This window comes from Chelonoidis abingdonii, chromosome 15 (assembly GCF_003597395.2).
Source record: "Chelonoidis abingdonii isolate Lonesome George chromosome 15, CheloAbing_2.0, whole genome shotgun sequence".
In the NCBI taxonomy this organism is placed as follows: Eukaryota; Metazoa; Chordata; order Testudines; family Testudinidae; genus Chelonoidis; species Chelonoidis abingdonii.
In genome coordinates this window covers 1,237,682-1,250,022 of record NC_133783.1, presented here as the reverse complement: position 1 = coordinate 1,250,022, position 12,341 = coordinate 1,237,682, and the positions used below count along the sequence as shown (strand labels likewise).

Genomic DNA, 12,341 nt, shown 5'->3' with positions numbered 1-12,341 from the left:
GCCGGGGCAGAGGGAGATTTACAAAAGAATCCTTGAATAGCAAACACTCCCTGCTGCGCGCTTTCGTGCACATTCTCGGGGTGACGCTGACTTTCATGTTCGCTCTCTCGCTTTGTTACCTAAGTTGCTTTTGTTCCAGCTTGGGCTTCTTGGCTTGTGGCTCCTCCGCGGCCATCTTCATGCTCAGTGTATCTAGCAGGCGCGCAGACTGGCCTCGTCTCGATCCTCTTGTAGCAGCAGTTCAGCTTCCAACCAGGGCAACAAGCAGCCAGCAGCACGAGTGGGTGCGGGCGGGGGAAGCAGAGTGGGCTACACAGTGCCTGATTCAATAATTGGTCAGGAGCGGGGTACCCACTTTCAAAATAACGTGGCAACAGCGGAATAAGTCCAGCAGCCTTTATTGCTGGAGAATCATATCGCCTTGGGCATTTGATACAAATCTCCTCGTTCTTTGTAATGCAAATAATGATCTGGTTTAAATTAACTGGCCGCAGAGGTCCGATGCTAATGCACAGATTGCCAGACTCAAAGCGGCTCCAGCGTGGCATAATTTCTTACAGATTCATAGGCGATTCAAACATACAGTCTTGCACGGATGAAGGCAGTCACATAGACACCTGTGCGTGTGGCGAGGAGGAGACATGGGGTGTGTTAGGTCCTCACAGCCATATTTGCCACTGCTTCTGGGGGTGTGGGGTAGCTGTTCTGAGTGTGAGCGGGGGCTCGGGATCTGCAGGTGAATATGTCTTAGTCCCAGAGTTCGGGGGTGGATCGTCTCTGCGGGTTTTTTTAAATTTAAATGTTATTATGATAGCTGGTGAAGCTGATACTTTTGGATCAGATATTCATAGTTCTTTGTTCTGCATAGATTTGCGTGACCGTGAAAGTTCCAGGCACTCATTCCACTTCTGTTTCTCAGAATTTATTACCTTTATCCTGGTTAATGTTTGTAAGTGCATGATGGCTGTGAAGTGCTAAGAATTTATGTTAATACCACAATCGTGGCTGTCGCCAAGCCAAATAAGGTGTGCTGAGGTGGGTTTTATGTTCTGTTGGGGGAATTTTTTGTGGGGAGAGAGGGTTCAGAAGAAATCGAAGGTATGTTATCTTTTATATGTCAATTTCTAGTTCTTCCACTCTTGCTGGGTAATATCTCCTGTCTGGTTAAACTTGTTTTAATGCAAAAGTCTTAACCCAAAGTCTGACAGAGACCCAGTTAAGTTTCACTAAGCAACTCCTTTACTTTTAAAAAAAAAACTTAAAATACATTTCAGTCGATGTAACTATTCCTTCCTCCCCTCTGTAAATTGTGCTGTAATGAGATCTACTGTCTGGTTATGTTTTAATTTGCTATGTACCGAGCCTTTGGTTTTCAGATTCGATTTCATTCTTAAGACCTATTGTTACTGCTACACTGATTTAGCTGTGTATTCTGGAAGCTTTCTGTACTGTAAGAAAATGAGTTGCTACTGTTCTAATGCTTCTCAGCTCTTATGCTTCAATCATTGTATGAAACCTCTTCTCCCAAGAACAGGTTTGTTTCAGAGTTTAATTATGATGCTATCACAGTTTTATCACATTCAAGTTCTTGTTTATGATAGCATTTTAAAACCTGTGAGAATAGGCGAGTGTGTGTGTGTGTACATACACGCATGCTCCAAATTTGGGCTTCATTTTCTTAACAGACTTTACTTAAATTCAGACTCTCTGATGCTAACAACTAGTTTAGAAATAAAAACACTAGACTTGGGTGGGGCAGAAGTACATTTTGGTTTGCACTGTGCTTAAAAGCTCATTTGAGAGTTATGTGGAGTGTTGGTTTTGTTTTTATTATCTGAACTGAGTGAGAAGTAAATGTGCATAGAAAAGCAAATTCTTTCAATTTTCATAGTCTGTTTCACACTTCAAGTAAGGACTTCCTTTAAAATAAGTCTTTGTATCTACCACTTTGTATCTACCAGTTCTACATGTTGTTTTGCATGCAGAGTGGCTTTTCCTTCCCCCAAGACTTTACACCACTCTGTATGAACATATATTTTCATTATGTATCCTGCACTCAGCCAGCTTCTTCCTCCATAAGCGTTTTAAAAGAGAGAAAAAAAGCCTGCCTCTTGAATTGGCTCTTGGGCTACCCTTGTTGTCTTTATAAAATTCATAGTGTGTTGCATTTAAATGGTTAGTAATGCAAATGAATTATTAACTTAAGGTTCCATTTTTCTCTCCCTGTACATAAATGATTCAGTAAAAAGATTCTCTAAACTGTTAAATTGCTTTATAGTCAACATTTTAAAAGACTTTTAAGGGCTAGCAAGCAATTAATCGCGTGATAAACAAGTTAATCATGCGATAAACAATACTATTTAAATATTTTTGGATGTTTTCTACATTTTCAAATATATTTTCAATTACAACACAAAGTGTACAGAGCAAGATATTTATGTGCCTTATGGGCTAAAGATTCATATGTCCCTTCATGCTTCAACCACCATTTTAGAGGATGTGTCCATGCTGATGATGGGTTCGATAACACTCCAAAGCAGAGCGCACCGACGCATGTTCATTTTCATCATCTCAGTCAGATTCTACCAGCAGAGAGCTGATTTTCTTTTTTGGTGGTTTGAATTCTGTAGTTTCTGCATTGGAGTGTTGCTCTTTTAAGACTTCTTGAAAACATGCTCCACACCTCGTTGGTTTCAGATTTTGGACATCACTTCAGATTCTTAAATGTTGGGTCAAGCGCTATTTTTAGAAATCTCACGTTGGTACCTTCTTTACGTTTTGTTAAATCTGCTGTGAAAGTGGTCTTAAACATGTGCTGGGTCATCATGCAAGACTCCTACAACATGAAATATATGCATAATGCAGGTAAAACAGTAGGAGACATAATTCTCCCCCAAAGAGTACAGTCAAATTTAAAACTGGTAGATACAAAGTGAAAGACTTGAGATGTAACAGAAAAATAATCTTGTTTACAGTAACAGGCTAAGAACAGTATACAGCCTCTTCCATTTACCAAAACAGAACTCAAATGCTTTTGACTCTGACAATCAAGGATTTAAGCTGTAATATGCTCTATTTTGTAACTGAAAACACTCCGAACTCTGAAAAGTGGCAAAAGCAGATTCCCACCTATCTGTACATAGATATGTGAAAATTCCACATAGGCATGAAAAATGTTTATTTTTAATTCTGTGATCCTAATTCACATTGGGTGAAGTCCACTGCTGTCCAGAAGGCTAGCACAAGGCTATGCCCCATCTGAATTCCACACATCCCTCAAAATACAACTCATTTCAGTGGCACTATGGCTTTTTACTCTCCTTTCTGCAAAGCAGTGGACTTCATCCATAGAAGAATGTCTCTAAAATCAATAGGTCTGTAAGGAGTACGGTGCTAGTCAACATGAATAAGGGTGACAAAAGCTTGTCAGTTTGATACTGATAGCAATGCTATTAAAAGTGGGAGAAGTTGCTAAAAATCTAATTGCTGTTTAAGCTGTATACTTTAAATGAGCCAGTTTCTCATGAACTAACCACAGCACAGCAAAGTTTCAGTTATAAATGCTGCAGGTAAATGTTTAAAAGAAATAAATATCCTAGCTTGACATTGGAGATGGGGAATGTGTTTAAGTATTTACAAAACCTAAACTACCGTAATAGTTGGCATTGCCTCTGCAACATCTGGTTTATGTGCTGCAAAAGTTATGGGAAGAACAGTGACTTATCCAGTGGGTTTGTGTGTGGTAAATATCCTGTAATACAGTGCTTAAACTAGGGGCAGTTGAGCATTGGTAGGAGCCTGATGTAGCAGTTTCTCCTCCCTTGGTGTTCACACCTCAGCTGCTAGAAGAGGGCCTCATCCTCCCTGATTGAACTAACCTCGTTATCTCTAGTCTGATTCTTGCTTGCATATTTATACCTGCCTCTGGAAATTTCCACTACATGCATCTGACGAAATGGGTATTCACCCACGAAAGCTCATGCTCCAATACATCTGTTAGTCTATAAGGTGCCGCGGGACTCTTTGCTGCTTTTACAGATCCAGACTAACAGAGCTACCCCTCTGATGCTAAACTTTTCCTTGTGGCAAGTGTTAATTTTCTGCTTCTGGGAGCATTATTGAGGGATGAACTGAAGATGGAGGCATGGTACATAGAAACAAGACCTTGCCCTGAAAAATAGATCTGAAGAGGGTTGAGAGTGCATAGCACCTCTGCAGGAGACACTAGGGACTTTGTAAGTTTGAGCCCAAAATGGAGGTATTGAGAATTGAGCCAAGGGAGGATAATGATCTGACAGATTTAAAAGTTTATTAGAAAATATTTAAATAAAGATAATACAAAGAGTTTGATGCGTCAGTCATTAGTCATCGGGGGCAACATACAGAGTATGGGGGGACGCTGGTATTTGGTTATGGGTTAGCATATAGTACATACAGTCTGTAATGTCCCCAATGCAGGGTGTACGGTGGGTGGGGTCAAAGTATAGTAGGGGAGCAGTGAGGGTACGTCGCTCATCTAATGGGTTACACATAGTCATGATTAGAGTAAGCGGACCGGGTACATGGGATGGGGGTGACCTCACGTGTGGAAGCCAGATCGGTGGTCAGGAATCTCAGGGATATAGTTTAGTAGGGGTTTATAGGTTTCCCCCTCCCACGCGTGGGTGCATGAAGCCACGACTGCTCCTCCTAGGTAAATTGGCGTGGCGGTGACGGTTCAATGAAATGTTCCCTCCACTACCGGATAGTCGTCCGAACCATAAACGTCCTCATGAGTCGCGCATTAGCGACGGCCTACCCCCAACAAAAGGCCTAATTACACGTTCGTACAGGGTCCCAAGGCACCTAGCCCCCGACGAGCAAGGGCGTCGTGTAAACCTCTAGCCGTTTGCCCGCAAGGTGTCAGTCAAGGGGCATATTTTTCGAAGTACGGCTCGGCTTTGCGGAACGCGCGGGCCGCTCGAACGGGATTGTCACATCGACGAGGATAATTTTTCCGCTCCGTCCGTGCGACGATTCGGCTGCAAGGCGGCTGTCGGTGGGCGGGATGGTGGCAGTTGACTGCAATCTCACCGAGTGTGGAGCGATCCTTCAACAGCGTCTGGACGGCGTTGTGGCGCAGCTGCCAGGCTCCGGCAAGGCTTAGCCAGCTGCACAGGACTGTGGCAGGGCTAGGGTGACCCGACTACATCGTGCAGCGCTTTGTCCGGTTCCCGTACGATGGCCCATGAGCGGACGCAGTTCAGCGCGCGCGTTGTATGAACCGCCAGTTCGGCGAGCGGATGAAGCTGCCCCGGAGGAAGTGGTTGCTGGATCCATTTGCTGTCACCTCAAAGGCCTGCCCTGGTCGGGTTTTTCCCTCAGGGTGTCCACGTACAGCGCGTGACGGCGGCCGTCAGGGCTTCTCCAGCACGCCTCTGGCTCCGGGGCTGACCGGTGAGCCTGCCCTCTGTCCCGATCTGCGACACAGAACTCCACTCCTGCCGCCTCCTCGCTCCATACCCAGCGGCAGCCCAGTCGCTTCCCTAGTCGGCGCGTGCGTTGCGGGCGCGGACCCAGCGAGGCAATGTCACCTGTCTGGCCTCGAATTAGCCGTCCAAGGAGCCGCCAGGAAGGTGCTACATGCCTGGCCCGGGAGGGAGCCACCGAGTCGGTGCTTCGGTGGTAGCATGCAGGGCGGTCGCTGCGCCGCTCTTTACTGGGTTCCGGCACGTCAGGAGCGGGGCGTGCGTGATACCAGCGATGTCACAGAGGTTCCCATGAGGGGCAGGGCGCCCCCGAATAATATGAGCTCGTTTGCTGGCTCTCTGAGGCAGGGACAGCCATTTTTGACCAGCTGCCGAATGGTGTTGTCTGCCTTGTTGAGGCACCTTTCCACGCGGAACCTCTCAGGGACGAAGGCGATGCAGGGATACAGGAAGGTGTTTTAAGGGCGTTGGATCTTCTGCCATGGGCCACAGTGAATGCATCGATCTTGCAGCGTCCTGCAGGATCTCACCGGATGGTGTCCTCGGGTCGCCGACGCGGATGCCTGTCGGCAGCCGAGGTGTTGGTACGCCTGCCCTACGGCAGGGGGAACGACGGGTCTTGCTTGGACTGGAACTCCATCGCCAGCACCGATCTCTTCTTGCTCCCGTCGACGTGGAAGGACACGCACTTTTTGGCAATTGAAGCGAAGACCCCGTCAAGTCGGCGGCTCTCGATGGTGTGAGCATGGCCCTGGAGCTCTTCGGGGTCGTCGTATCAGGACCAGTCATCCGCATTAAGGCCAAACGCTCACCCCTCATCGCCGTGCAGGTAAAGCCGTCGCCGCCGTGGAGACGCTCCCAGACGCTCAGGCGAGGTGAAGAGATTGGGCTGAGGGCAGCCTGCTTTAACGCCGCTGTGGTCGGATTCGGGGGTTTCCCCTTCGACCCGATAGGGAAAAAAATTGGGGTGCTGCAGTGTTCGAGAGTTCCCGGACTCAGGCAAAGGAAGGTCTCTGGCATCCGAACTCACCCGTAGAGTGTTGAAGATGTGGTGTGGGGAGGGACCTGAAGGCGTTGTAATCAGGTCGAGCCACGCTATCGCGCACGCTTCCGCGCCCTCTTGCATCTGGAGATGGTCTGGAGCAGGAAGTTGTCTTGGGTACACCCCTCCCGCGGCATGAAGCCTTTCTGGCCGGGCTGAGGGCTCCCCGCCGTTCCTCACTCCGTGACTGGCTGCCAGGCAGCCGGCGTAGACTGTGCATCGTGAGCAGAGGAGATGGGTCTCTAGTTGCTGGGGTCCATTCTCGCTCACTCCTTTTGTGGATAAGGACGGTCATGCCTTCTTCCAGAGGTGGGGAACCTGCCAAAGCACAGCACAGGTTAAAGATGCCAGAGAGCACAGCAAGCCGGGGTCTCCTTCCTGAGCAAGCTGTAGGGGAAATGCCTTCGGGCGCGGTGTTCTTCGTTCGGAGACAGCCTGGCTGCCACCTCTTTAGGGTGAAGTCCAGCTTCTAGTTGTCTGTAATCTAGTGACGTGGGGCAGGGGGCCGTGGCACTGCCCCAGGCGTGCGCATCGTTCCTGGCAGCCCGCCAAACACCCAAGGAAGTAGCTGTAAGAGCGCTCCGGCGGGAAATCGTGCAGTAGACGGGGGACCATCGAGGACCTCTCGCATAGAAACTTGGGGCAGTTGTTCTGTAGAGTTTCTGTATCTTGGAGGCTGCTGCTGGGTCGTAGCGGTTGGTGTTCCTCCTTCCGGTTCCTCTGGAGGTGGCGGCATGATTCGGGGCGGGCCGTCTGAAGGCAGGCCGGGCGGCCACTTGGTTCGGTGTCCTCTTTGAGGCAGCCTCCGTGGATAGCTTGTGGGTGAGCCTGTCGATGAGTGAGTCGAATTCGCCGAAGGAAGCTGCCGCTTGGAGCTCCCCGATCCAGGCGGCCTGCCATGGTTTGGCTGGCCTATCCTTTGGCCGCCGTTCCTCGGTTCCCTCGACCGGTGCGGGCGGTGGGTTTGCCGCGTGACCGGCGGGCTGTCTCGCTTGCGGCTCAGGGGGGCTTTCAGTTGTTTCTTGAGGTAGGGTCGCTGGCGGGGTAGCACTGTTGTTGGTTGTTGGTGGGACTTGGTTCGGGCTGGTGGGTGTGGGGGTTGCGCCACGCAATATTTTTGGGAACCATATTGTATTAAGTTGACATCACTGTAAGCCAGAGATTGTATATACAGCTCCAGGAACTAAAAACAGGGAAGGGTGATTGCATCAATTAGATTGTAAACACCTTCACAGAGGTCCTACCTCTGGCAGAGGCTGCATATACTGGTTCAAATTTGATTCCACAGAGAACAGACAAAGGAAGGGCTATTGGCATAAAGGCTGTATTTAGACAGACCCATGGCTTTCTTTCTGAGCCAACAAATGGACAGGACTTTCTCTCCAGGGTGGGTCCTCCAACTTTTGCAAAGGGTTGTAGGGCCCTGTAAGACTGCTGGGTAACTCCTGTGTTTAAATCTCCCTCTCATTGTGTTGTCTCCGTAATGCTTTTTTACCTTAAGAGTAAATGTGCTTGCTTAAAAAGATCTGTGTAGTAACTCTTGGCCATACGTTGTTCATAGCACTCCTCAGAAAAAGCAAAGCACAGGTGCTGGCCTTTAGGCAGACTGGCGTGCTATTGAATGTGACAGGTTCGGTCACAGAGATCCCTTTGGGACTGTCACTTGATGTGCTGAAATTACCTCTGACTCTGTTTTCCCTGCCAGCCTGGGACTTCCAGAACCCTGTCTTGTTGAGCCAGACACACTAGCCTGCTGCAACACAAACCCAGGGTCTGGACCATGTCCCTAAAGCAGCAGGCTTTAAGTGAAAACAGCTCAGCAGGTTATCTGTCTCCAGCACCCAAATTCCAGTTCCCAATGGGAACCAAACCCCAAATAAATCTGTGTTTACTCTGTATAAATCTTATATAGGGTAAATTCATAAATTGTCTGCCCTTTATAACACTGATAAAGTGATTAATGCCATGGGGAACGAACAGCTGTGCATCTTTCTCTAGGATTTATTAATAAACAAGTTAAGTATAAAAAATAGGATTTAAGTGGTGTCAAGTAAAAACAGACAAAACAAAGTAAGTCACAAAAGCAAAATAAAACAAACTCGCAAGTCTATACTTAATACATTAAGAAACTGATTAAACATAATAGTTCACCCTCAAAGATGTTCCAATAAGCTTCTTTCACCGACTAGACCCCTTCCTAGTCTGGGCCCAATCATTTCACCTGGTGTACAGTCTTCGATGGATGCAGCAGACATTTCAGGTGGTAAGCAGGAGTTCTCTCATGACTGGCAGCCCCTTTTGTCCTGCTCCACCCCTTTTTATAGCTTTGGCATGGCGGGGGGAGGGCACAGATATGTTTTGTCTGTGCTTGTCTCCATCCCTGCCTCATCAGTGGAAAAGGACAAGGATTAAGATGGATTCCGATATCATGTGACCATGTCACTGTAAAACCCTCTAAGTCTCCATTCTTCCGGGGTTGGCCCACATGTACACAGGAAGGCTTGCAGGTAGGTAAACCATTTACAACCAATTGTCCTAGTCACTGGGAGCCATCAAGATTCTAAACCATTAGTGGCCCACACTTTGCATAATTACAACAGGACTTCAGTTATACTTCATATTTCTAGCTTCAGATACAAGAATGATATATATACAAAATGGGAGGAATATATTCATTAGTTTATAACCTTTATGATACCTTACGAGACCTTTTGCATAAAGCATATTCCAGTTACATATTCACATTCATAAGCATATTTCCATAAAACATATGGCATTTGCAACATCACGGGGAGATCAGTGTAAGTCAGGGAGTTGTGCAGCCTTAAAACCCCCAGTCAAAAGGGAGTGGGACACGGGTGTCTGCCTGGTGACAGCTTGAGACATGATCAGGGAAAACGGGTGCAGTTATCTTGAAACTCTGACAAAGACATTATTTAACTTTCTAACCTGTTCATTCTTACTAACAACTCTGAGCAATTACATGTTCTTATTGTAAGATTTCTATTTGTGGGAGAGAAGGTGGGGTCATACACATGAAGAAGTATGAATGGCAAATAGTAAGTGCTGGTGTGGCAATTGGCTGATATTCATAGGAGCAATATCTGGTAGAACCCAGAATTAAAAGTTCACCATTTAAAATGTTGCAGTTTTCCCTCTTGATCTCCCTTTACCCCTAGCCTTGCTTATTTAATAGGATATGCAGCGAGATTTCACTTGCATACATAAAACTAAATGGAACCTTTGAGTACTAAGTAGGTTTGGGACAGACAGATTTACAGAGGGACAGGGTTGGTGAGTCAGTATCTTTTCCACAACAGAATTTGGTCCAGTAAGAGAAGCTTTTGAACTTTACAGAGTTGTTCAAATCTGGGAAAGGTAATCAGTGTTTCATGGCTAAATATAAGGTGGAACAGTGTGTTAAGTATAAGGAGTTAGCACATATTGCAAGAAACCATTCAGAATGAAGCAGGCAATTAATACCTCCTGCAGTTGTGGGACAAAAGGAGAGTTAGTGGATTACAGGTTCTTGTAATGAGACACAAAATCATTGTCTCTATTGAATCAATGATACTTAGTTATGAATATAAGCTCCAAGGCTTGTTTGTGGAGGTGTTGCACAGGTCTCCTTTGAGGATGAGGACTGAGAGGTTAGATGTCGAGTGCTCATTTAGAGGGTCTCCTTTTAAACATTTGAAACTGGCTTGCAGCAGATGAAACCTTTTAATTAAAAAAATTGAAACAGCTTTGGCTCTGGTAAAAGACACTGATTAGAGTGAATCAAATGGATATTGGAATTCCTGTTAGTCTCTGAGACTTGGGATGTTTAATGTTTACAATACAAAAATTAGGAAAATACAGCTTAAAAGACAGTCATTACCTATTCAGAACTCAATGGGTTTTAAATGCCATTCAATTAATACATAAAAACAAGCACCCCACATCACCTTTTAGAACTACTTCATTCCTTTATTTTGTGTTTGGAGGAGAAAAAGGAATAGGTTAGGCTTCTGCAGACTGTAGGATTATTTCCTTTATTTTGTTCAAAATCACTCCATTCTATCTCCATCCAAACGTGACTCGTTCATAACAAATTCGTTCACAGCTATGTCATCCCTGTCCTTTCAGTATCTGAGAATCTCTTGGGTATTAATAGACACTGTAACCTGACTCAGCCATGTTTCTGCTTGGACTCATCTGTGAATACATCTTCAAAACATTCTAAATGCCTCCCAGTTACAACCTAGAAACTTGGTTTATGGAAGATAAACTAAATCAGCATTTTTTATTGTTCCTTGGCTGCTTTTCCCCACCTTTTCCCTGGAATACTTTTTCCAGTCACTTCGTGTCTATGTCTACTCATTGATACATCCCTTTATTTAGAAAACAAACCAAAAAAACCACATGCTTCTAATAGAAATCTCTCTTCCAAACATTCGATCTTTTAAAACCTTTTTAAAGTAAGGATTCTGTAGCTGTCTCCTTTAGATCTTGGAAATTCTTTTCCAGGCAGCCCTGTAGCACTTATTATTGGTGTGCAAACTTGATTTCAGGCCCATACTTAAAGCCCTGGGCGAATACAAATTTACATCCGTGGCTATAAATTGTTATCCGCCGAACAGCAGAGCTCTGCTGGGAACCGCAGCAGTGAAAGGAGCTGAATGTGGGGCTGATGCTCCCAAGAGCCAGCGCCCCACGCCTGCAGCTCCTCCCTTGTGACTGTACCTCCCCCAGACCCGCCCTTGTCCCTTCCATGCAGCTGTCTGCATGACTGCGTCTCCTATCTGGGGTCTGTACAGCCATGCCGGAGGACAGTGGGGGGGCAGATATAAACTTGTATCTGTGCAGGGCTCTACCAGTACTTCTGCCTCCGCTCGTGTGAACAGGAGTGCCATTGAAACTTGTAAGAATGCTACAAGACCAGATTTCTGGCTTCCTAATGGCCAAATCTTGCAAACTGCTGAGCTCTCTTAATTGTCAATGTACTGGTGCAATTTGAGATGACTTGGCACGCTGCATGATTGGGCCTCCAATTCTACAAAGCTTATGAAAATCCTGTGTGATTGTCAAGATCAAAGATCTTGAGAATACCACCGTCTATTCAGTTCTCCCAGTATAATGTCTGACCTGTTTGTGAGCAGTGAATTTCTTCAGATATTCCCCCAGCATTCTTTACCGGACTTCCTTGGATGTAACGTCTATTTAAGATGCAGCTCCATCCACATTTTCCAGAAATGTGGAATTAGACATGAGGGTTTTTTAAATTCTGTTTCTAAATGAGTTGCTTGGATTTCCAGATTTCGTGAAGAAACTTTCTATCCCCAAAGGAAACGTGATTATTCAGCAACTAATACTGTAATGATGTCTATAATTGTGTTAGTAGAGTCTGGGCATATCTGTGATTGCCAGTGATGGAGTGAATCAGGTCTGAAAACAGACTGTATTGAGGCTGCATGTAAATACATTCTGAAAGGCCTGTCAGTTGGTAGATGAAATACTGTACAAATCTCTGCTTGAAACACAAGTTATAATTTCCATTATGGAAAAACAAGACAGATAATGGAAAGGGTTGTTTTGCATGCTAAAGTACTGACTAAAAACAACTTCAAGGAATCCTTAAAAAAAGACAATAGATTTAAAAATAAAAAAGCATCTCAAAAGATGATTACCAGTGGGTTTTAAAAAAAGCTAATTAGATGATGAGGAACACATGGGAACCAGGAACTTTTTTTTTAAAATTTTTATATATATTAAGCAATGCTGGTTAAACACATGACTCGGATCTGTTGCGGATGTTATTCAAGCAAAAGCCTTTATTCATCTCACTTATA

General features: G+C 45.5%; 2 protein-coding genes across 4 annotated transcripts in view; one reads left to right on the top strand and one right to left on the bottom strand.

Moving 5' to 3' along the window:
• ADK (adenosine kinase) overlaps nucleotides 1–282 on the bottom strand; it is a 559,231-nt gene extending 558,949 nt beyond the window's left edge. Inside the window, exon 1 of one of the 2 annotated variants that reach the window (XM_075072783.1) lies at nucleotides 120–282. In XM_075072783.1, coding sequence (XP_074928884.1) covers nucleotides 120–181 — 62 coding nt within the window. In that variant the 5' untranslated portion in view covers nucleotides 182–282. The remainder of the gene's footprint in view (nucleotides 1–119) is intronic. The other variant, XM_032771348.2, reaches the window with a different exon arrangement.
• A 378-nt stretch (nucleotides 283–660) lies between these two features.
• AP3M1 (adaptor related protein complex 3 subunit mu 1) overlaps nucleotides 661–12,341 on the top strand; it is a 39,836-nt gene continuing 28,155 nt past the window's right edge. For both annotated transcript variants that reach the window (XM_032771346.2, XM_032771347.2), the window contains exon 1: nucleotides 661–736. The gene's annotated coding sequence lies outside the window, so the exon portion shown is untranslated. The remainder of the gene's footprint in view (nucleotides 737–12,341) is intronic.